Genomic DNA, 25,933 nt, shown 5'->3' with positions numbered 1-25,933 from the left:
TCAAACAGTTCTGAGGCCTACAACTCCCCTTTCTCCATGTGGGAACTTGAATCGGCACTTACTGAGACATCTGACACTGCACCAGGTTACGACCGCATCCGGTACTCCATGCTTCGACATCTGCCAGCGGCGTCAAAGGAAATCCTCCTCAAATGTTTTAATCTCATATGGCAGACAGGAGTGTTCCCAACCTCGTGGAGGGAGGCAATCCTCATCCCTCTCCTCAAACCAGGAAAGGACCGCACATGTCCCAGTAGTTATCGTAGTATCGCCTTGACAAGCTCTGTCGGCAAGACCCTGGAACGGATGGTTAACTGTCGTCTGGTCTGGCTGTTAGAGACCAGACAGCTCCTTAGCCGCTTTCAGTGTGGATTTCGAAAATTTCGGTCCACGGTCGACAACCTGACCCTCCTCGAGGCAGCTATTCAGCAGGCTTTCCTCCATCAGCATCACTGTATCGGCATCTTCTTTGATATCAGTAAGGCATATGATACTACTTGGAGACACTATTCTTGCACAGCTGCATCAATGGGGCTTTCATGGCTGCCTCCCCATTTTCATTCGGTCTTTCCTGTCTCAGCGGTTTTTTCGGACCCGCGTTGGTAACACACTGTCTGATCGCTTTGAGCAAGAGAACGGTATCCCCCAGGGCAGTGTTTTAAGCGTTACCCTCTTTGCCATAGCCATAAACAGTATAACTTCTACAGTGAGGAGTCCAGTACAGTGCTCCTTGTTTGTGGACGACTTTGCTGTTTTCTGTTCCTCCTCCAGTGTTGCAACCGTGAGCCGTCAGTTGCAGCTCACAGTGCGGCGGTTGGAGAAGTGGGCTGCAAAGACGGGTTTACGGTTTTCTGCCGATAAGTGTGTTTGTGTTCATTTTAATCGTTCTCGTCGTCTTTTTACTTTGCCTGCCTTGCATATGGGGGATACTGTCCTACATTTTAGAGACACAGTGCGGTTTCTGGGCCTAGTTTTTGACTCCAGGTTGTCATGGCTGCCACACCTACATGACTTGAAAGCCAGAACCCTGAAGGCACTGAACATCCTCAAGTGCCTCAGCCACAGGTCTTGGGGAGCGGACAGGGCGCGTCTCCTTCAGTTTTACCGAGCTTTTGTGCGTTCATGGCTGGACTATGGGTGCACAGTATATGGGTCAGTGAGGCCGTCTTATTTGCGGATCCTTGACGCTGTTCACCATGCTGGGATTCGACTGGCCACGGGTGCTTATCGGACCAGTCCCGTACCCAGCCTCTGTGCTGAGGCTGGCGAACCGCCACTTACCATCCGGAGGCAGCTCCTGCTGGTGCGCCAGGCTTGTAAGTTTCTTGCAGCTCCCAGCTCGCCTGCTCACCATCTTGTTGCCCATCCACCTCTAGACCGCCTTTTTTCCCACTGTCCCCGGGCTACGTTGCTGTTTGGGATCCGTGTGCAACATGTGCTAGAGTCTCTCAGTGTGGAGTCTGTACAACCCCAAATCCAGGGTTTTAACTGCCTGCCACCCTGGTTACTGCAGAGGCCCGGTGTGATTTTAGATTTATTGCAGTCCAAGAGAGATTGCACTCCTGCCACCGTTTTTAATGCAGCATTTTCTGCCATTTTATCTGAGCACCACAACTATGTAGCTGTTTTTACGGATGGGTCGAAACAAGGGGATTCCGTTGGTTGCTCATTTGTTTCTCCAGATCGTGTCCTCAAGGTCCGACTGCCTCAGACTTTTACTGTCTTTGATGCAGAATTGTCCGCGATCTTGCGGGCAGTGGAGCAAATGAGACATTCTTCCTCTCCTAAATTTCTTGTCTTTTCCAATTCACTCAGTGCCCTTCACTCATTGCAACGTTTGTATCCGGCAGACAAAATAGTCCAGACCATCCAGGATGCCCTCCTCCGACTACAGCGACTGGGGAAGGTTGTAGCTTTCTGCTGGGTTCCGGGGCATGTCGGCATTGCTGGGAATGAAAGGGCAGATCTCGCAGCCAAGGAGGTGTGTCTCGATCCACAAGTATCTCAGTGTGCTATCCCCCTGCACGCACTCACCTCGCTGTTGAGCTCACGAGTCATGCGTCGGTGGGAGGCTGAGTGGCTGGAAGTGACTGACAATAAGCTCCGTATCGTCAAGCCCACAACGCGTGTGTGGTGTACTTCCTTTCAGCCCCATAGACGAGACGAGGTTCTCCTCAATCGGCTTCGAATAGGCCACAGCCCTATGACGCATGGCTTCCTGCTCCGGCGAGAGGACCCTCCAATGTGTGGTGCTTGCGGCGTCCAGGTCACTGTGCACCACGTTTTATTGGATTGCGTTTTATTTTCTGGCCAGCGGGCCGCGGCTGACTTGCCAGCGGACCTGCCATCTCTTTTAGGCAACACTCGGACGAATGTGGTTAAAGTTTTAAAGTTCTGTGCCATGTCCAATGTTTTTACGAAGATTGTAGGTAGATGATTTTAATTTGCCCACTGTGTGACAAGCTCTCCCATATTTTATGTAAGTGGCCAGCCAATGACAATTTCCTGTGGCATTCTTGTTCCTATGTTTTCCCTTTCCTTCGGTTTTACTTTCTTATGTAGCATTTTCCTTCTTTCTTTGAGTGTGTGCTTGAGTTTTATTTGGTCTGTCCACATTCGTTTCTTTTAATGTGTGTCTGGGCGCTGATGACCTCGATGTTGAGTGCCCATAAGCCCCAACACAAACGCTGTTTTCCTTGTCCACATATACCGAGCGAGGTGGCGCAGTGGTTAGCACACTGGACTCGCATTCGGGAGGACGACGGTTCAATCCCATCTCCGGCCATCCTGATTTAGGTTTTCCGTGATTTCCCCAAATCGTTTCAGGCAAATGCTGGGATGGTTCCTTTGAAAGGGCACGGCCGATTTCCTTCCCAATCCTTCCCTAACCTGAGCTTGCGCTCCATCTCTAATGACCTCGTTGTCGACGGGACGTTAAACACTAACAACCACCACCACCACCACCTTGTCCACATATAAGAAAACTGCATGATTTCAATACTAGTTGTGGGTAAGAGGGAGTGTAATGACCTTCCCATCATGTGACACATGCATAGTGGGATTGGGCAGAATTGTGGCAAAATTTGGTGCCAATGTGGCATCAATAATCCAACTTACAGCTGACGAACTTCTCAGCTGTGCCCCCCGCCCCCTTTCTTTTCCCCGACTTCTTGCTGTTTGAAATGTTGCTTTTGCATCATTACAGAGAAAGGTTATATGCATCTTTGTGATAAATTTCAAACTTATTCATCTGAATGGAAGACATTTACAGGGTTTCGAAAAAGTGATCCTTTTGTTGCGCAGTGTATTTGGTGGTTGTTGTCTTCACTTATACGAAAAACTGCTTAACCTGTATTTTTTACATTTTTGTCTGTACCATTCCCTCCCACCCATGGTACCTTTGTATAGTAGAAAGCATACAATAACTTTGTAACATCAGATTTGTTCTTAAAATATGAAAAAAAAACAGTCTTGTTGAATTATATTTCAAATGTATAAGGGGTGATCAAGCAGTTTCTGTTTGCCATACAGTCCAGAATTGATACGCTAATCAGGCAAAATCACCATGAGCACTGAGGCAGTCATCCCACCAACAAACCAGGTTGAAGATACCTGTTTGGTAAAACAATGTGTCCTACAGCATGAAGATATCTGTAACTGCCTGCTGCACATCCTCATCCAACAGGGATCATTTCTCCTGGAAGGCCTTTCTTAAGGGACTGAAGGTGTGGTAATCAGGTACTCAAGTGTCTCCCACTTGAGTTGGCATAACTTCTGTGTTACAATATTTCCGATATGGATCCATTCTCTGATGGATATCTACCAGTGTTTGTCCTTTGGCAACCAAGGAAAGATTAACAGCATGTTGCTCCTTTTTGGGTGCATTTGGTAAAATGTCCCCATAGTTCACGTTTTCTAATTTACCACACTCATGCCAGAAAGATATTAATGCCACACTAATCCCTTACGTTCATGTTGGTGCTTGTGTACCCGTATTGCAGTCATGCTCAGTTGCATATGAGCTGCAACAACACCCTCAAACAGAAGCTTTTGATTGCCCCTCTTATTTGAAAATATACTAGAAAAATGTAACCTTATTAATGTTTTCAGGCAAGAAAATGAGGAGATCTAGTGAACATAATTTTTTTGCAGCAGACACACAACAGCATTGTGCACATAAATGTCAACCAGGTATGTTATGAGATGTTTTTTTAAAGCATGTTTTTCCTAGTTTGTGTTTGTAGTATATGTTGGATTCAGATGCTTGCATGGGATGTGCAGAATCATATGTGGTATTAACAGATGCACAAGCATAATTTAGAATGTGCTCTAATAAAAGTCCACCAGGTATTGTACAAATACCTTTTTCCTGCATGGTTCTTATAATGCGCTCTGCATTGAGATTATAACATATTTTCTGAAGAATGGTCAAATAGAAGTAGGGATCAGTTGGAGAACAGTCACAGGCTTTTCAAAACTCATCTGTTTTGAGTGTTTTTGAAATGTCTGGAAGGAGTAAAGATAGCTATTCACAATGTAGTTCAGGAATGAGTTGTTGATGGACACACACATAAGACTGAGTACATTGCTTAGCTTTCAGACAGATACTTCTGTTGAGCTAACAGGAAAAAAAAAATCAATCCTATCTCTCTCTCTGTGTCTCTCTCTCTCTCTCAATCTCTCTCTCTCTCTCTCAATCTCTCTCTCTCTCTCTACTGTATTCTCTGAGCCAACTACATTGTAACAGAACGGCAACTGAATTGGAGTAAGGGACTGTACCAGATGGTGTGGACATTAGGTGAACGGAGATGCAGAGAGGGAGACAGGGCTGGAGAGATGGGTGGGTGGCAGCTGGTATAGAGAGGGTTATGAGTCTATCTGTATGCCTCATCAAACTTCCATCATCTTGTCACATGCATTGTACCTCCTTTCTAAGCACCCATCCAACACATCATACTTGAGTCCTATCACAGGCATATCCTACCTTATCAGAGGCAGATCTACCTATGAAAACGGTAATATCATATGCAACCTCTGCTTAACTCCTTCACACCCTTTTACATGGGAATGATGCCAACCAGGTGTCCACTTGAGTGAATGAATGAATGAATGAGTGGTTATCACCAAACAGTGGCCAAGAGCAGATCACCACCCAGTGGTGGAAAATGCTGCTGAGCACAATATGTTCAACAACAAACAGCTGCTTGACAACCCATCCCATCTGGATCCTCCCCTTGAGTATTGCTTTGCTGAACTACATAGAGAAGGATTCTTGTAACAACACTTACTGTGTTTCAGCAGTCCTCCTGTCCTTGGCCAACATCCGTGAGGCTCTGGCAGTCTTTTCAAACAGGCTGTAATTCTTCAGTGCATGTTGTTATGACCTGAAGAACTTTAACTCCTTGGCCATGCTTTGGGAGGGAAACAAAACTGAGTAACTTTCAGAAACACAATACCCCACTCACCCCTCATGCCACCCACACACCCCAACTCTTCAACATTCTGACAGAACCGTATTGGCACAGAGAGCTCGTGTACATGGGTCTGTACAGTGGTTCGCAAATATGTCTTCCGTGAGTGGTTTCCAGCCATACCACATTGGAAGCAATAGCAGTGCAAGTGCAAATTATCCCAGTTATCACTATTTGTAACATTTATTTATTCCCATGCAGAGAATCCAACATCTCTCACCCCCTGGTGCGTCCCCCCTCCCACACTCTTCTCCTTACTCTTTCCTGTGGATTTCACTGTGCGTCACCCTGTGTATGGAAGTTCCACGTTGTCTGATAAGGGCCTTCTGCTTGACCGGCTTCTTTCTTATAGTGATCTGTGTCTCATCAGTGATGGTACTCTTCCCCACTTTAGTGTCACCCATGGTACCTTTTTAGCTGTTGACCATACAGTCTTTTCCTCAAGTAGTCACTACTTGATGATTTTTGTGTCAGTGCCCCCTTTCAGGTGGTCTTATCACTTGTCACTGCCCAACAGACCAGCTGCCATGTTGGGCTCTCTGAAGAGTCAGTTGGAAGTTGTACACCTCTGCCATCACCCTTCTCAGTCCGGTTGTATCAACATGTTTGAGTGATGCAGCTTTGGCACAATCACTCATTATATATGAAGTGCTGTTCCCCTTTCTACAGCCTCCCTCTACTGGTGACTGGTACCACAGTGGACCAAATACATTGCAACAGCTGTTCAGAAGTGTTGAAGAATCCTGCAGAGTCTCAAGCAGTGTCCTTCAGAGACCACAATCATCACTTTAAACCAGGGGTGGACAAATAGCTGCCCGCATACCACATGCAGCCCATTATGGGTTCTTGTGCAGCTTGCCAAAACAGTCAGAAAAATCCACCTTTTACTGAGATTTCTGACCTGTGCGTGACCAAAATTTTCTATTAGGATGACCACGCCATTACCCACGTGTATTGTAGAAACTAATCATGCAAACCAAGTCAACATTCATCACAGTGGCTGAGGGTAGTGACCAGAAAGGCATTTCCCATTTACGGTCACTCCCATCAGCCACTGCACCAAATGCAAACTTGACTTGCCCTTATAGCACAATGTATACTGATTTTCTAGTTGATGTGCTTTATATTTTGCTTATGCAACAGTAAATATATAAATTCCCAACTTTATTGAAACATGAACCCTCCAAAAATACATAAAATGAGTCATGAATGTTGTATGTTTAATGAAGAATGGACAAACAATTATTTCTTAGTTAACACAGCAGATGAAGCAGTGTGCTGCTTGTGTCATGAAATGATAGCTGTATATAAGGAGTATGATCTGAAAAGATGTTGCAAAAGAAAACATAGTAAATTTGTCTGCAGACTTTTTGAGGAAGAACACAAAACAGAAGCCGCAGGTTTTGTGACAAGGCTGAAGAAGCAATAATCATATTTACAAAACAAACAACACTTTAAAATAATACCACAGAAGCAAGTTTCTTGGTAGCCTATGATCTAGAGTATCCAAGAAGCTTTTTTTTGGATGGTGAGTTTATTAAGCAGTGTGTGGTAGTGCATGCAGCCATATTGTGTCCTGATCTTAGAAGCAAATTTGAAAGCACTCCATTGTCAAAGACTATAGAGCTCTATAAGGACTCAAATAGTGAAAAAACTCACAGAAAAACTGAAGACTGAGAGCAAAGATTTTGTTTTCTTTTTCTTAGTCAGTGGATGAGAGCACAGATAATGAAGACAGTGCACAGATACTCATCTTTATCCACGGAATTAATGACAATTTCATTGTGACAGGGGTTATGTGACCACCAGTCAATGACAGATAGAACCACTAGTCGGGACTTGCTAGAGTGTGCTGTCAAATGTGTGGAGAAAAATGGCTTGTCCTGCAATGAAACGGCTAGCATTACAAGAAAAGGGTCAGAGCATTCTGTGGGAAACTTGTAGGTATGGTTAAGCTTTTAGAAAACAGGATAAAAGCACAAGAGACTGGCTGTAATATCTTGTATTTTCACTGCATTTTCATCAGGAGAGCCTCTGTAAAGCAGCACTGGATTTAAAGCATGTGGTAGAGGCAGACTGTATTGTTGATGTTGTGGGCGCAATCAGAGCTAGGACGCTGCACCACTGACAATTGAAATCTTTTCTTTGGGGAAGATATAATTTACAACAACAGCTTGAGTTAGTTGATCCTTGGCAAAGTGTTAAAGGAGTCTGGGCATTGCAGAATAAATCCTCATATTTGTAGAGAAGGAGGTATCTCATGATTTTGTGAGGAGTGGAGATATGAGATGATGTTTGCAGCCTGATGTATCTGACAAATTGAATGAACTGAACATGACATTCCAGGGAAAGGAGTTGTTTTGCATGAAATATGAAAGCTTGTAAGATCTTTCAAAGCACAATAGGTCTACTGAAAAAGGAAGCAGGTGTAGGCATCTTTTTTCGTTTCCCTTTATGAGGAAAACAGAAAGTGCCTGAAAGTGTTTCTGATAAGCTTGGGGGTTGTCTGCAGAATTTGGAGCAGAAGGTCACAAGAAGACTTAAAAATTGATCTTAAATTCAATTTTTTCTCTCATTCCATCACTGCTGATGGTGATACAGCACCTGAGGAGCTACAGCTTGAATTTATTGAAATGCAGTCAGATCACATCATGAATGAAATGTTTCACGTTGTCAAATTGCTTGACTTTTACAAATATTCATTTGCTAAAGAATTTCCTTGCAAGAAGAAGTTTTCTTGGAATGTGTTCTCTATATTTGGCTCTACATACATTGGTGAGCAAAGTTTTTCTTTCTTAAAAACCAACATGAGTAAACATAGATGCTCCCCAATAGAAATTATGTGACAGGCTGTGATGAGTTTCTCAACAAGGAATATCACTCCTGATTTTTTTTAAAATACAGTGTTAACTAATGAAGTCAATCTTTTTAAGAGGTGTGACCATCTGCTAACCTTTGCTTCCACTAAGTGGCCCTTGAGCCACCCTTGCTTTAAACAGCTATGTGCAAAGACTCACTACTTAATTAAATGCAGCAAGAAGGAATACTGGGAGCACAATGTCTCCTTCTTGAAAATGTATGCCTCTGCATTCCATGTGTGAATCAGGCTCCTCAATCTACTGGATCACCAAAGATCAACTCTGCCAGGTGTCCTTCATTCATCATGGTATTCACATGGCTGCACTGACAGTTGCTGAACACTTTACAACCCACTTCGTGACTGCATTAACACTCTCTTCTTGCCTGCCTACTTTTCAGGCTCATAAAAGACAATTTGAAGATATCCTCCTGCCCTGTACCCCCTCACCTCCACTCCTTTTACCCTGAATTGCATAACGAACCTTTAAGCTCATAACTTATCTCACAATATGACTCCAGGTTCAGGTGATACAACATCTGACAGTGATTCTGTGTCTCCAGCTGTAACTGGCTAGAGGGTGTTTCCCTTTGCAGTGCCACTCTTTGCTAGGTTTGTGCTTGGCTACCATGGAGCCCCAGCCTTTGCAGCATCTTTTCCCCTCCATGCTGCATGTCTATCCTCTTGCTATTCTTTTTACTCTCCCTTGGGGAACATGTCTGGGGTGTTATTGGGAAAGTTCTGCATCGTGTGTCGCTGACATAAGAACAGTCTCACCATTGTTTTTCACTCCGTTTTCCTTTCTTTGTTTCCCTTCTCCTCTCATTGCTCTGCTTCAGCATTTGAGGTTCATATTTTTCTTCTTCCTCCCTGCGTGCTCCTGAAGGCCGGCCCAAGCGTCTGATGCCTAACAGGTGACTGGGTATGCATAATTCCCAGCCCCGCATCGACAGGTAGGGTTTTAAAGTACAGTCTGGTACAGGCAAGGCCCAGGGAGGGGTGATTGCCTTAGCTGCAACCTTCCCAAATTGCCGATTGGTCCCTCTGTCAGGTGTTCAGGAGGTGTGACTTGAGGTGCGAACAATCACCTGAGGCGGGTGCGCTCCCTTGCGAAAGGGGCCCCCAGTTGGAAGGAACACACCATCGGACACACTGGCAATCATGGATGATTTTCTCACAATGAGTCAACCATCTTCACAATCAATGTGTACGAAACGTAAACGTAATGAGGCTAACAATTCAAAGACCCTTTCCGCTGCACCGCGGTTCCTCGTGGTCTCACATACTGAAGACAGTCAGTCCTCCACCATGGTAAATCCATTTCTTATTCAGAAAGGTGTTGATGCAATTGCTGGCCCTGTGAAATCCTGCTCTCATTTACGGACTGGCACTTTGCTTTTGGAAAATAGTTCCAATTCTCAAGCACAACAACCGCTTGCTGCCTCACTTCTCCATGGCTACCATGTTCATGTTGAGGCCCATAGAACTTTGAATTCTTCCCATGATGATATTTATGCTAGGCTGCTCGGCGATCTAACTGAGGCCAAAATCCAATCTTACCTCTCTGATCAGAGTGTCATTGCCAACCACTAGGCAATGAAAGGTAGATTCCTCCTTAGTGCCCACCCACACTCTTTTTCTCAAGTGGTACTTCCGTCTAAGATCAAAGCAGGATATGAAATTATCATAGTCTGGCTGTTCATTCCAAACCCGATGCAGTACTATCAGTGTCATCATTTCAACCACACTAGAACACCTCATCAGCACCCAGCCACCTATGGTAGGGATGCGCACAAGGGCGATTGTCGGCCTCCTCCTCCCCACTGTATCAACTGCAGTGGTGGGCATGCTGCCGCCTCTTGGGATTGTCCCATGTGTTTTGATAAGTGGTCTGTCCAAGAGAATCAGGGAAAAGGAAAAAGGGCCTTACCCAGTCGCTTGCAAGTTATTGGCTAGTCACAAACCCTGCGTGTTTCCATCTGGCACCTATAGTTCTGTTCTTGTTACCCCTCACTCCATGAAGGACATGGCCATGCAGACATGTGACCTACAATTCAGCTCTGAGATTGTGAAACCACCCAGTGTTAAGGTAGCATCACCATCCCCCCGTCCAGCTATGCAAGAAGCCATCAAACTCTTGCCTCAAGGGCAAAGCCACCAGCTACACAGCCAGTAAGCTGGAAAGGACAGGAGGAGTACTACCATGAAAACTTCATATGTCCCTCCAGCCAACCAACACCTGAGTCTTCCTCTAACCAGAAAGGCTTCAAGAAGTCCACCAAAAGCAAACGGTCTTCTCCTTCACCGACTCAAAGATCCTCTTTGACGGTGTCGCCATGTGATACCTTAGCCCAGCCGGCCTCTGTGTCGCCGGTGCACAACACCAACCATTTTTCAGCGTTGTACTCCACAGACCGCCATCACAAGCAAGCTGATGCTTATGTGGAACCCATGGAGCAGTATCCTCCTGCTTCTGTGCTCTATAGTAGTGACTCTTCGCAGGCTGGCATTCAGCAGCCTCCGAGGTGACACCTCTACATCTCTTCCTCATCATGACTCTCCTCCAATGGAATGTTTGCTGCCTTCGGTCCCACAAAGAGGATTTGCGGCTGCTTTTAGCATTGCAGCATCCCCTTGTACTCTGCCTTCAGGAAACAAAATTGTGTCCTTTGAGCGTTCACATTACTTCCCGGTTCATTTTGGCCTTCCTCCTGAGGTCGGCATCCCATCTCATGGGGGCGTCATGCTGCTCATACGGGATGACGTTCATAGTCAACCCATCTCCCTGACTACCCATCTTCAAGCTGCTGCAGTTCACCTTTTCCTTCCCTACCTGTACCATTTGTGTCCCTCCACCATTCGATGTCACCAGGGCAGGCTTTCATCAGCTTATAGGGCAGCTACCTCCCTCATTTTTGCTACTCGGTGACTTTAATGTGCATCATATTCTTTGAGGTTCTCCCAGGACCTGTCAGAGAGGTGACCTCTAGGTTGATCTTCTTAACCACCTTAACCTCTTCTGTCTTAACACTGGAGCACCCACTTTCCTTTCCAACTCCTTGCACACCTATTCCCATTTTGACATATCCTTCTGCACTGCCCAGATTGCCCATCATCTTGAATGGTCTGTTCTTTTTGACACCTACTCAAGCAACCATTTCCAGTGTGCTATGTGTTTGCTGATTCCTGCCCCAAGTGCGTGCACACACAAATGGCAGCTTACTAAGGCTGACTGGCAGCTTTACTCCTCCCTGGCGACCTTCGAAGAAAAAGGTTTCCCCGGTTGTGATGACCAGGTAGAATATCTCACAAATTTTATCCTTACTGCTGCAGAACATTCCATTCCTCACACTTCGTCTTTACCACACCATGTCCCAGTCCCTTGGTGGACCGAGGCATGCTGTGACGCAGTTTGCGCATGGAGACGTGCTCTCCGCAATTTTAACCTTCATTCTACGATGGCAAACTGTATTCATTATAAACAGATGCATGCAAAGTGTTGTCACACTCTTTGGGATAGCAAAAGAGCTGGCTGGATTTCATTCACTAGTTCTTTTAACAGTTCCACCCCTTCCTCTGTCATGTGGGCCAACCTCCGACGGCTCTCTGGGACCAAGATCCATTCCCAAATATCTGACATGTCAGTCGCAGATGATGTCATTGTGGACCCTATTGCTATCTCCAACACCTTTGACCGCCATTTTGCAGGAATTTTGAGCTCTTCCCACTATCATCCTGCTTTTCTTCATCGGAAATGAGTGGAGGCGGCTCAGGCAGTACCCTTCTCTTCTTTGAATTGTGGGTGCTACAATGCCATCTTTACTGTGAGCGGGCTAGATCATGTTCTCGTTCATCCTGATCCTCCACCCCAGGGTCAGATGGCGTCCACATTTGGATGTTGCAGAATCTTTCTCTTGTGGGCAAGTACAACCATATCTGGGCAGAGGGCACATTTCCCGGATGTTGGTGTGAAGCCACCATACCATACTATACCATACCATACCATACCATACCATACCATACCTAAGCCCAGTAAGGACAAAAACCTTCCTTCTAACTACTACCCCATCTTTCTCACAAGCTGCATTCATAAGATGATGGAACGTATGATTCATGCCTGGCTGGTATGGTGGCTGGAGTGATGCAATTTACTAACGAATGTGCAGTGTGGATTTCGAGCGCGACATTCTGCACTTGACGATCTTGTCACTTTGTCCACCTATGTCATGAATGGTTTTCTGTGGAAATCCCAGACTGTGGCCATGTTTATCAATTTGGAGAAGGCCTGCCACACCTGCTGGAGAACAGGTATCCTCCATACTCTGGAGAACACTTATTCTCCATACTCTTTACATGTGGGACTTCCATGGCCACCTGCCCTGTTTCCTTCAGGAATTTTTAAAAGACCGAGTTTTCAAGGTGTGTGTTGGTTCTGCCTTGTCAGACTCCTTTATTCAGGAAAATGGTGTGCCTAAGGGCTCTCTCCTCATTGTACTCTTTGCTATTGCCATTAACCCTATAATGGCCTTTCTCCCACCAGGTATCTCCGTCTCCCCTTTTTGTTGACAATTTTGCCATCTATTGCAGTTCTCCTGGACATGTCTCACTGAACAACTTCTTCAGCGATGTCTTGATCATCTTTGCTCCTGGAGTATCGACAATGCTTTCATTTTTCCAGTGACAAAACCATCTGTATGAGCTTCTGGCAGCTCAATTGGTTTCTCCCACCGCCTTAACACCTTGGGCCTGTTGCCCTTCCGCTCGTTGAAACTACAAAACTACTGGAGCTGCTTGATAGAAAACTGTCTTGGTCCTCCCATGTGTCTTACCTTGCAGCCTGCTGTATGCGATTCCTCAATGTCTTACGTGTCCTCAATGGTACATCCTGGGGTGCCGATTGAACCACCCTCCTCCATTTGTACTGGTCCCTTGTCTGTTGGAAACCCAACTATGGCTGCTTTGTTGATGCGTCTTCACGTCCATCCCTCTTACACCGTCTCAATGCTATCCACCATCATGGCATCCGTTTGGCCACTGGCACCTTTTACAATAGCCCGGTTGAGAGTCTGTATGCTGAAGCTGCGGAACTATCACTGTCCTACTGCTGTGACTTCCTTCTCAACAGGTATGCATGCTGTTTGTCTGCTATGCGTGGCCACCCATCCTATGCCTCCTTCTTCGATGATTCCTTTGATTGTCAGTATGGGGCACATCTCTCTTTTCTGTTACCTCGTGGATTTCGCTTTCAGCACTTGCTATGGTGGCTTAACTTCACACTACCTGCAACTTTCCCGGTGGGTGTGAACCCTTCACCATCTTGCCTTCATGAAGCGGCCCATGTTAATCTTGGCCTTCATTTGTTTCCTAAGAACACTACTCCAGCCTCACTCTATCGCCTTCAGTTTCACTACCTTCACATGGAACTTCGCAATAAAATTTTTATATACACTGATGGCTCTCGAACTGAGAGTAGGGTCACATGTGCCTTTGTCATTGGCGCCTGCGTCTTTTGATATTCGCTTGTGGCACATTGCTCAGTATTTACAGCCAAGCTGTTTGCCCTGTATCAGGCCACAGAGTACATCTGGCGACACAGACTTTTCAATTGTGTCCTCTGCTCAGACACACTCAGTGCCCTTCAAAGTCTGTGTGCACTGTACTGCCCATCCCCTAGCGGAGTGGGTCCAGGAAAACTGTCACTTGCTCACTTTTGGTGGAGCCATTGTGATGTTTATGTGATATCCTGGTCATGTCGGTCTGCCAGGAAATGAGGCAGCTGATGCTGCTGCCAAGGCTACAGTTCTCATACCTCATTCTGCTAGTTCCTATATTCCCTCTGATAATCTCTGTGTTGCTCTCTGTCAGGAGGTGGTGTCCCTTTGGCATTGCCAATGGTCCTCCCTTCACGGGAATAAACTCTGGCTTATTAAGCCTCTCGCAGAGGCTTGGACAACCTCCTCTCGGCCCTCCTGCCAGGAGGAGGTCATTTTAACTAGGCTGCATATTGGACACTGCCTTTTTAGCCATCGTCATTTGATAAGTGGGGTTACCCCGCCACTTTGTACACATGCGCCCAAGTGTTAACTGTCTGCCACTTCCTGAGGGAGTCCCCATTTTTTAATCGTTTATGTCGCCGCTTGGGTTTGTCGTCTGATTTTTCTGCCGATTTAGTAAATAAAATGTGGGCTGTTGACTTCATTTTACTTTTTATCCATCAAAGTAATATGGTGAAGACCATTTAATTTGTAGTTTGTGGACCTTCATTTCTGTATGGTGTCTTTTTAGCCCTTTCTCCATGTGCCTGTTTTTAGCTGTCATCTCTTATATCAATTGGGACTGATATATAGTCATTTTTTTACCCCTCTATGTCTTCGTGTTCTACAGTTTTGACTTGGGCGCTTATGACCCCAGTTGTTTTTTGTGCCCTAAAGCAAAACAAAACCAACCAAAACCAAACCCTTTGCGGTGAACAGAGAGTCTTATAACCACAGTCCTTAAACATAGCAAGAAACCCAATATCCATTGGCAGTTACTGACATGTTAGCATCATCAAAGTGCTCTGCAAACTGCTTGAAACAATGGTGGCCCAATGATTAAGCTAAGTTATCAGATCATGGGCCTTTTATCTTTCTACCAGTATAGTGTCTGGGAGGGACAGTCCATAACTGGCCACTTGATTAGGTTGGAAACAGCAATCTGACAGACTTTTTCTAAATACAAATACCTCATATGAGTCTTTGTGACATACATAAGACACTTGACACTGCTTGACCCGCATAAGACACTCAACACTGCTTGGTGCAATCACCAATTTTTTCATAATTTTTTAACCCACCAGTTGTTTCAGGTTAGAATTGGCACATTGCTCAGTTTCCCACAGGTCCAAGAAAAGTCATCTCTTAGGACTCCACGCTGAGTGTTAAACTCTTACCCTCACCATTAATGGCCAAGTTACCTCCGTTGGACCAATGGTCAACCCCCATACTGTATGTTGACAATATTTGCACTTTGCATAGCTTTCAATCTGCAGTCTTGACTGAACACCAGCTCCCAAGATGCCATCCAAAGGGCCTCCACTTGGATTCTTACCCATGGCTTCTAGTTTTCTCCCAAAAAATGTGTCTTCTACCATGGTTATTCAGACCCAAAAATCTCCTTCTGTACTCAGCATGTGGATGTTGTTGTGCAGTACCAAAATTTGGGACTCAGTTTTCATGATTGCCTCCTTGTTTATCAAGTAAAGCCTACCTGTATGTGACAGCCTAATGATCTCGTTTCCTTGTCCACACTTATTGGAGTGCAGATTGCCTTACTGTCATGGAGGGATACTAGACACTGGCACCTTCTGGATTGGCCCTGTAGACAGTCTCTTTGCCAAAGTGGGGATCATACCTCTTCAGTTCAAACAATACCAACTCTTGCTCACATATGCCATTACCATACAACTATTTCCTAATCATCCAATTTTTGAAATTCTTTATTCATACAAGGAGCATCAACCTCAGGTGGGATTACCATTTGGGATGGCCCACAAGACTCTCTGCCGGGATCTCTGCCTATCCCCGTTAGAATGATCTCCCCATGTTTTTCCACAAACCCCTCTTCATTTAACATGTAGACCATGAATTAGTATGGATATATTTCTGAAATCTGAAGTTTTAGTCACCCCAGTGACCTTTTGGCATCTACTCTTCTCATGATACCATCATTTATACTGATTGTTCTAAAGCTGTGGATAGGATGGGAATGCAATGTGTCATTTATTCATTACACTCTGTTTTTTGTGTTTTACTCATTATTTAAGACATTAATTATAAATTATTTAATCGGCATTCTGTAAACTATGTACTGATTTGTTGTTGTAGCTTTGGCTTGCATGGTCCCACAGAACCTGATAAATAAAAAAAACTTAAAACACATGCTTTGTATCTCATGCCAATCAGGCATAGCTCGGAACATGCAGTGTTTTTATGACAGAGCTGATAGCCATTAACAGAGCCCTATGCTTTATTAAACAGATCTTCCTCAACTGTATTTTAATTTATAGTGACTCAATGAGGAGTTTCCAGGTTCTTCAATGCTGTTATTCATGTCACTTTGTGATATCTGCCTTTCAAGATCTTCTCTCTGACCTTAATCATGCTACCTGCTCCATTTTCTTTCCCTGGGTCTTACTTTGTGGTTATCTAGGAGAATGATCTGGCTGACCAGTTAGCTAGAGAACTTTTACTCACCCGCCATTTGCTTTGACAATCCCAGGTGCTGATATGCAGGTGCAAATAAAACCTCTACTCAAACAACGTTTGTGGGGCTTCTGTCCCCTTTGATAAGGGGAAACTATGGCTGCATGGTAAACCTCCTTCAGTTCCTCCTGGAAGGAATCCACTGTCCTGTGTCACCTTCGAATTGATCACACCAGGTTATCCTACAGTGTCCAATGAGCCACTACCTTGTAGTGGTTGCAGAATCTTACAAACAGTAGCCCACATCCTGGTTAAGTGGCTGCCTCCTCCTCATGCCAAGCAAAGTCTTCTGGGATTTTTGCCTTTAATATTGGCTGATGAAGTCTGGTTAGTTGAAGTTCTTCGTTTCCTCCAAGAAAGTGCTTTTTGTTCTCAAATCGATATGTGTAATAACATGCATTCCTAATATATTCCAATATGCTGCACATAAAAATGGGAATTTCTGGTGCTTTTGGCTAGGGACCATTTGTATATGCAACAGAAAGATCATCTTAGTGTCACTATCCTACAGTACAGGTTCAAAATATGAATATTACACACTCCCTCCTTCTTAGGCAAATGGAGCAAATCCATTACTTCTTTTTGCTTTGGATGTGGTCTATGGTGGGCTCGATGGGACATATCAAAGTACCAATAGTTCATGGGTGATTCCTCAGAAAACCCGACAAAATGCGTTTTTTTACTATATTTTTGCCACCACCAGTGGACCAAAACCCAGTTCTGTTGTAGAATTTTAGAACATGTTTTTTGCTCAAGTATCATGTCGTTTTTGGAAACCCAGAATCTACTCTGTAGGAATCAACATGGATTCCGGAAACAGCGATCGTGTGAAACCCAACTCGCTTTATTTGTTCATGAGACCCAAAAAATATTAGATACAGGCTCTCAGGTAGTTGCTATTTTCCTTGACTTCCGGAAGGCGTTCGATACAGTTCCCCACTGTCGCCTGATAAACAAAGTAAGAGCCTATGGCATATCAGACCAGCTGTGTGGCTGGATTGAAGAGTTTTTAGCAAACAGAACACAGCCTGTTGTTATCAATGGAGAGACGTCTACAGACGTTAAAGTAACCTCTGGCGTGCCACAGGGGAGTGTTATGGGACCATTGCTTTTCACAATATGTATAAATGACCTAGTAGATAGTGTCGGAAGTTCCATGCGGCTTTTTGCGGGTGATGCTGTAGTATACAGAGAAGTTGCAGCATTAGAAAATTGTAGTGAAATGCAGGAAGATCTGCAGTGGATAGGCACTTGGTGCAGGGAGTGGCAACTGACCCTTAACATAGACAAATGTAATGTATTGCGAATACATAGAAAGAAGGATCGTTTATTGTATGATTATATGATAGCGGAACAAACACTGGTAGCAGCAACTTCTGTAAAATATCTGGGAGTATGCGTGCGGAACGATTTGAAGTGGAATGATCATATAAAATTAATTGTTGGTAAGGCGGGTACCAGGTTGAGATTCATTGGGAGAGTCCTTAGAAAATGTAGTCCATCAACAAAGGGGGTGGTTTACAAAACACTCGTTCGACCTATACTTGAGTATTGCTCAACAGTGTGGGATCCGTACCAGATCTGGTTGACGGAGGAGATAGAGAAGATCCAAAGAAGAGCGGCACGTTTCGTCACAGGGTTATTTGGTAACCGTGATAGCGTTACGGAGATGTTTAGCAAACTCAAGTGGCAGACTCTGCAAGAGAGGCGCTCTGCATCGCGGTGTAGCTTGCTCGCCAGGTTTCGAGAGGGTGCGTTTCTGGATGAGGTATCGAATATATTGCTTCCCCCTACTTATACCTCCCGAGGAGATCACGAATGTAAAATTAGAGAGATTCGAGCGCGCACGGAGGCTTTCCGGCAGTCGTTCTTCCCGCGAACCATACACGACTGGAACAGGAAAGGGAGGTAATGACAGTGGCACGTGAAGTGCCTTCCGCCAAACACCGTTGGGTGGTTTGCGGAGTATAAGTGTAGATGTAGATGTAGAAGATGACTATACACAGAAAATCGCAGAAATTTTTATGATATGTTCCTAAGATCCTGGTTTCAAACAAACTTGCAAATTTTCTTGATATCTTTATCCATTTCCAACATACAGAGGTTCAAATTTACACTACTTCTATACATAAAATTTGAAATGAGACAAAATCTAAATAAAAAAATTGCTGCAGCTGACTGCTCAAATTTTAATGGTATATTCTCAAGGTATTTATCTAGAAGAACCATCTCCCTATTTCCAAAAATCTATATTGATTATTGAGAAACACCCCCAAAAGTTGCTCTTTGGGTACCAAAAACCGGCTATGGATTCTGAGATGGCTACATGTGGCAAAACCGAGCGAGGTGGCGCAGTGGTTAGCACACTGGACTCGCATTCGGGAGGACGACGGTTCAATCCCGTCTCCAGCCATCCTGATTTAGGTTTTCCATGATTTCCCTAAATTGCTTCAGGCAAACGCCGGGATGGTTCCTTTGAAAGGGCACGGCCGATTTCCTTCCCAATCCTTCCCTAACCCGAGCATGAGCTCCGTCTCTAATGACCTCATTGGCGATGGGACGTTAAACACTAACCACCACCACCACCACATGTGGCAAATGGCCATAATGTTTATGATGTATTCCTAATATCCTGATCCCAAATAAACTTGAAATTTTTCTTCATATATTTATTAGTTTCTGAGTTACAGAGGTTCAAAGTTATCCTATTTGTACATGTAAAATCTGGTATGAGACAAAATGTGGTTCATAAAATGATGAAGTACGGAAAAATATGCTATAAAGTGTTTGTGTTATCATCTTAGAACCCCATTTTGTAGTAATAAATCACAGTCAAGATTTTTTTGCACATAAAATCCGGTCTGAGGAGTAAGATTAGTTTTGTGTCACTTCAATTTCATGTAAGTAAACTATCTAAATTTTACAAACCAGTGCATTTCTTTTTGTATGAGTTACATGCCCTACTGGAGCAAGGAAAAGAACGGAAGCAGCAGAAAAATGCTCCTATCAGAGCACAAAAAATGTGAATTTGATCCTGTTTATTTAAAAGACTCTGATGGAAAAGTGGGGTACCAGCTGCCTCATTCTACCTTCCTCAGCACATTTAAAAAAATTCCCAAAAATTTTGGCATGCTGAGAGAGAAGAAGGTAGTGGCAGTGGCAAAGAAATGGAAAAGTAATAAATACAGGAAGATAGTGTACAAGGTTGTGTTATAGAAAGAGCAAAGGAGACAATAGCAGTGTGAGAGAAACAAAGGGTTACAGTGCCAGTGGAACGTAGTTGACAGTGACAGAAGAGTGCTAGGAAAAGAGTGAAGGAGACAGTGCATTGGGGGGGGGGGGGGGGCTGGAAGAATAGAATAAAGAGAGAGTGGAAAGTAGAAAGTAGAAGTGGGTGAGAACCAGTGACAATCAGTCACAGAGTGTATGGCAATGATAATGATGAAGACAGAGGTGCTGACGGTGTGAGAAGAGACAGCTGCAGTAAAAAGGAAAGAATGAGATATTAGCAGTAAGCGAGATCAAGTGGGATACAGTGACAGTGAGAGACTGTAGTAGCAGGAAAGAATGAAGTGGACTGTTGCTGTGACACAGGAGACAAAGATGAAAGGACACAAAGAGATAATGGCAATGAGATGGGCAGAATGAATGTTTGAGAAAAGGAAACTGGCAGTGGATCGGTATGAGCAATTTACAGCGATGGACTAGTGGGTGTGAGTGGTTTACAGTTAGGGGAGTTTGTGGGAGTTTGATGTGAACTGCATGTTAAAAAAAGTATGAATATATTTGCATGCCAAAATATTTGGGAACATTTTTAAAGATGCTGAGGAAGATAGAACGAGGCAGCTGGTACCACACTTTTCAGTCAGTCTTCTAAATAAAGAAGAACATATTTCTACTTTTTTTTTGCACTCCAGTAGTAGTATTTTTCCACTGGTATAACATTTCACACTTATTTTTGTGTGAGGGTGACATTGTTAGGACTGGGGTGTCTCGCTCTGCTTTACCTGGGAAGTAGACAGGGGGGGGGGGGGGGGCACTCGACCATACCTCCTCTGCTAGTTGCTGCAGTTATCTCTCTTTTACTCTGTTTTAATTACTTTTTGATGTGGTTAGTGCTTTTTCCTGCTGCACCAAAATTGAAATTTTAGGAGCAGCATCCTGATAAAGACAAGACCGTAAGGATTCCATATCCTTGCTAACAGATGATGACCAAGGAACAGTTGAGCAGGTTTTTATGCTTCCTTCAAGGGAGTGGATTATATTTCCACCTTTAACACTTCATCTATTATGGATTGGGGTTTGTAAAGGACTTTCCCCAACACATGCTGAGCCCCAGGGTACATTCGACGACACCTACTCACCTACTGACTGTTTCTTGCACCTTATTGTACCATTCTTGGTTCAACTGATGTTGATTACATTTTTAGCCTCCTGACTTTTGGTATTACTAATCTCCCTGTTTGAAGGTATAATATTCCATTGCTGTCTTACTCTTAACTGTGTTGGCAAGGGGGGGTTGGGGGTGGATGATGGTTCTCTCATCACAGATAAGTCTTAGGGAGCTCTCATCTGCTCTCTGACCTGCATACTAGTCTGACCCACATACATTGACTGCTTGTTGAATTGATTCTCAAAGAGACTGACACCTCAATGCAAAAAAAGTGAGATAACACAGTGAATGTGACAAATGACCTGAATTCTAGGGGACTGGGCCTGTTATCTATCCAGCCATCCAGACTTAGATTTGTGTAAACCATTTTGAACTTTATTGAACACTGCAGTTATGGTCTAAATAGAGGATACTTCAGGTGGAAACAGCAGCCAGTCACAAATCATAACTGATTGCTGTTTCGACCCGAAAGCACATTTATTAAGATCTGATGATTTTCTTAAATCCCTTCAGGTGAGTGTGAGGATGATACTTTACAAAATGACGCAGTTGATTTCATTTCTCATTCTTGCACAGTGATCTAGTGCTCCAACTCTAATGATTTTTTCATTGATGAAACATTAAACTCTAACTGCCCTACATTGCTTTTTTCCTCTCTTTTCTTGTATTGATTTACATCATATCTTAATGAAATGGTTATGTTGTGTTAATGTTTATGTGTTAGGTGCAGCTGTGGCCAACATTTTTGTGCTCTGAATACTTATTTAGTACATTAAAGTCTAATGTAGCTTATGTTATTTACATATTGTGTGTCATCCGTCCCATTCAATCACATTTATACAACAACAAACTAGTTTAAAATTTTGTGTAGCTGCCAATTTCCTCTTACCCTATATTCAAAGATTATTGTTCTTACACCAATATGTATTTTTGATGTGTTCCAACTTCAGTTTGTTTTATGTATTAAATAGTGACACTGTGTATTTGCATCTAATTTTTTCTTTTGTAGCTACAAAGAGACAAGCTTCCTTGGTTGATGGTGGTGATGATGAAAGTATTAATAATGCAACCTTACAAAAGACATATGATGAGGAAGTAACACAAAGACTTGCTTATATTAAAGAGAAAGTATGTGGCATCTATTCCTTAACTTACAGGTGAGATAGTTTTTATGTTATTTCCCTCTGTGTCAATGTCTTTTTTAGAAATAAAATTCTGTTATTCAAAACCTATGCTAATATGAATTATTACATGAATGATCTAATTTGTTATACATGATTGAGTGTAAGCAACATTTTCCACTTAAATTGTGTGTTCATTAGGTTGTCTTCTGACTTTCACAATGTTGTAGCTTTGAAAGCCATTTTGGACAGTGTTTACCTGTATAAAAGTCATGAAACAGGAACACATTAGTGTGAATGTAACATAATGGAAAGATAGTTACCTAGACCAAGGAGCAATGCACAAGTGAAATGAAGTTATTTCACATGATGTGTATCATTTATAAATTATTCTGTCTGTAATGGTTTGACAGATAGTCATTGCACTTAACCAGAAAAGGTTGTACAGAGGTGTAATTCTGACCAAATAATTAAACTGGAGGTAAACTAGCAGTTTCAGAGATTTATGCACAGTGAATTTAACCTACCACATGTAACATAGCCTACAATAGGCCGCCATGAGAGATTATGGGCACCAGTTGACCAGACCTACATATTATTGACCCAGGGGCCACTCAGTCCAGAACTCTCAGCTACCAGTCGTTAAATGACATCCAGATTCTCCAGGTTTTTACCCTGTTAAGTATGGGCAGAAAACACATTTGAAATCTCCCAGGGTCTAGAAGGGAGATGAAGCTACCATTACCTCACTCCTGGCTTATCCTGCACTTGTCCGGCATATGGGGGTGGGGAGCATGTCAGCTCCCTGCATTAGGTTTGAGGTAAGCGATGAGGTAAATATGCTGTCCAGTCACATTAATGCGACCACCTGTCAAAAACCTGACTATCCATATTTTGCAGCATGGATCACTGTGAGATATGCAGGAAGAGAGTCAAAGAGGCTCTGGAAGATACTGACAGGGGTTTTGAGCACGCTGACTCCAGTGCCATGGCCAGCTGTGCTAGATTTCTCGGTTGAGGATCCATGGCACATGCAGCCCAATAGAGGTGGTCTCACAGATTCGTGATTGGTTTTAAATCTGGGGAGTTTGGTGGTGATGGGAGTATGGAAACACATGCTAGTGCTCTTTGAACCATTCACATTTACTGCAAGCTGTGTGAAATGTTGCATTGTCTTGCTGCCAGTTGCCATCATGCTGATGAACAACTGCATTTAGGTGTGGATATGATCCCCAAGGATAGATGCATGCTTATGTTTAAACATCCTTACAAATTAAAACTGTGTACTGCACTGAGATACAAACTCGGGACCTTTGCCTTTCATGGGCAAGTGCTCTACCATCCAAGCCACCCAAGTACAACTCACAACCCGTTCTCACAGTGCTACTTCCAGCAGTACCTCATCTCCTACCTTCCAGCTTCACAGAAGCTCTACTGGAAGAAAGCATAGTTTGGGAAGTATTGGCAGAAGTAAAGCTGAGAGGGCGAGCTGTGAATTGTGATTGGGTAACTGTGATGGTAGAGCACTTGCCTGCAGATGGAAAAAGTCCGGAGTTCGAGTCTTGGTCCACCACACAGTTTTAATCTAACAGGAAATTTCATGTCAGTGCACACTTTGCTGGAGAATGAAAATTTCATTCTGGCGTACTTGTGTTGATACATTGTGCCTACCAGACTGATGAGATCACCCAAGGTATTTCACAAAAACATTTCCCAGACCATAACTCTTCCTCCTCAGGCCTCAACCCTCCTGACAATTTTTTCAGGGTTCTTGCTCTCACTCATTTCACCTTATGGCACATAAAACATGATTCATCTGAAAAGGCCACCTCTTGCCACTCAATCGACATCCAGTTGTGATATTGGCATACAAATTCAAGCCTTCATCATCAATGAATAGTAGGCAGCATAGGTGCATGAACCCGGTCCCTGCTGTGGAGGACCATATGCAGCTATGTTCACTGAACAATCATTGAGGGGACACTGTAAGTATCTCCTTGGTTCATCTTGACAGTCAGTTACTCAACAGTTGCAACCTATTTGTCCATACACACGTCTGCAGTTGTCATTCACCACTATCATCATGTGGTATACAACAGTTGCCTTGACACCAGTTTCGGATAACATAATTTTGCTATGTATGGTATCCTGTAACGCTGGCAGCATGTAAAAAGTTTACAAACTTAGCAATTCTGGAAATGATTCCAGTCTGGGCTCGAAAGCCAATGATCATGCCCTTTTGTACATGAGATAAATCGCTCCGTTTCAACATTACGATGACAACTGCACCGTTTTCTGTGTACCCCGGACATACTTTTTGTACCGTCCACTGCCAGTGCTGCCATCTGCTATCTGTGAGTGGCTGCATGTTGACATTTAACATAGGTGGTGGGCACATTAGTGTCACTGGACCATGTATAGTGAGTAATTGAGTATTAAGTTCCATGAACTCTCCCAGAGCCTCATGGTTCTGAGTTATTCATTCGAGAGAGAGAGAGAGAGAGAGACTGCCCAGTAGTCATATACAGGCATGGCTCATGCTTTAGGTACTGAGGAAGGCTGCGAGAAAGAAGATGGTGAATCAAGCGAAAATGAACCAGTATTACCTGGAAACTATTTCAGCAAGTTATCATTGTCAACTCAAAATTCATCAGCTACGTCCTTGTGATTATTTTGTACATATTTCAATGAAATTATATAAACACAATGAGTTTGTGACTATTTATCCATCTAAGGTCATTGATCTGTTGGTGGGTGTGGTGTGTGTGGCTGTGAACTGGGCTCTGCACACTCGATTCTTTCTGCATATTCTATAAGGGACAGCGTGAAATAATGTTTAACGTAAACAATATAATATAATATCAATCATTGGATAGTTTGTTTTGAATTCCTTTAAAACTAGCTTTCTTCACATTCTTCACATGCCTGCTGACGTGAATTTAATGGTTTTATATCCATTTATTTACGTAAAATTAATCAATAATGTTTTAAGGGGCTCCGGAACGCCCTATACTTGCAATGTTAAAATAACGCTTATAAATTACATCTTTCCTCACAAAGTATTTGAGGTAGGAAGTTGGACTTTTTACAGATTATTTATTGGAATATGGGCTACAACTTAACACAGGGATTTTACAAAATTTTAGTTCAGTTATTAAAGATGATTTTTTTTCAATTGTAATGAAAATTCACAACATTTTTTTGCAATTTTTTATTTATATATTCAAAAATATACAGTTTTTTGGAAAAAGGCTGTGTTAAATTATGCAGAAGGTACTGTGTAACATTTACTGAAAGTTTGAAACAAATATGTTTGGAAGATCCTTAGAAAACATGTAATTAGTATGAGAAAATAAAAGTTTTGGGAATCGAGCGACAAAGATTGGATTAACTTTTTAGTGCATTCCAGGTCCATAGGATGGATTATCTTCATCCTCTGCAAACTCCTCCTCCAGCTTCCTCTTGTTCCTCCTCCTGTTTACTCTTGCTTGTATTTCTAGACTCTTTACAGCCCTGTCTGCAGCCCGAAGGCGTTCCTTGTCTAAAGCAAGCATCGCTCGTACCATGTTAGAACCTATCTTCATTCCCATATTTCTAAATACCTTGCACCTTACAATGTTGCCATCATTGAAAGTCGCAACAGCATCATACACACCAAAGTGAAGTGTTTCTATTCCAGCAAATACAGTCTTGGGGATTCTCGACCATATAACACTATTTACACTTTCATTGAGGTTTTGAGTTTTTCCGTGAATACACTTTTTCAACAGTTCAGGTGCTGCTAAGTCTCTGAAAATAGGTTTTATCACCTCCATTATTGCATGAGGCAGACTATGCTTACGAGTGTA

At 43.3% G+C, this 25,933-nt stretch overlaps 1 protein-coding gene across 1 annotated transcript in view; it reads left to right on the top strand.

The window, feature by feature from the left end:
* The window catches only part of LOC126249271 (zinc finger FYVE domain-containing protein 26), a 393,885-nt gene that overhangs the window by 76,171 nt on the left and 291,781 nt on the right, over positions 1-25,933 (top strand). Inside the window, exons 8-9 of the mRNA XM_049950925.1 lie at positions 4,111-4,191; positions 21,974-22,121. Coding sequence (XP_049806882.1) covers positions 4,111-4,191; positions 21,974-22,121 — 229 coding nt within the window. The remainder of the gene's footprint in view (positions 1-4,110; positions 4,192-21,973; positions 22,122-25,933) is intronic.

This window comes from Schistocerca nitens, chromosome 3 (assembly GCF_023898315.1).
Source record: "Schistocerca nitens isolate TAMUIC-IGC-003100 chromosome 3, iqSchNite1.1, whole genome shotgun sequence".
Classification (NCBI taxonomy): Eukaryota; Metazoa; Arthropoda; class Insecta; order Orthoptera; family Acrididae; genus Schistocerca; species Schistocerca nitens.
Note: the sequence above shows the minus strand (reverse complement) of the source record. Positions and strands in the feature narration are given on the sequence as shown.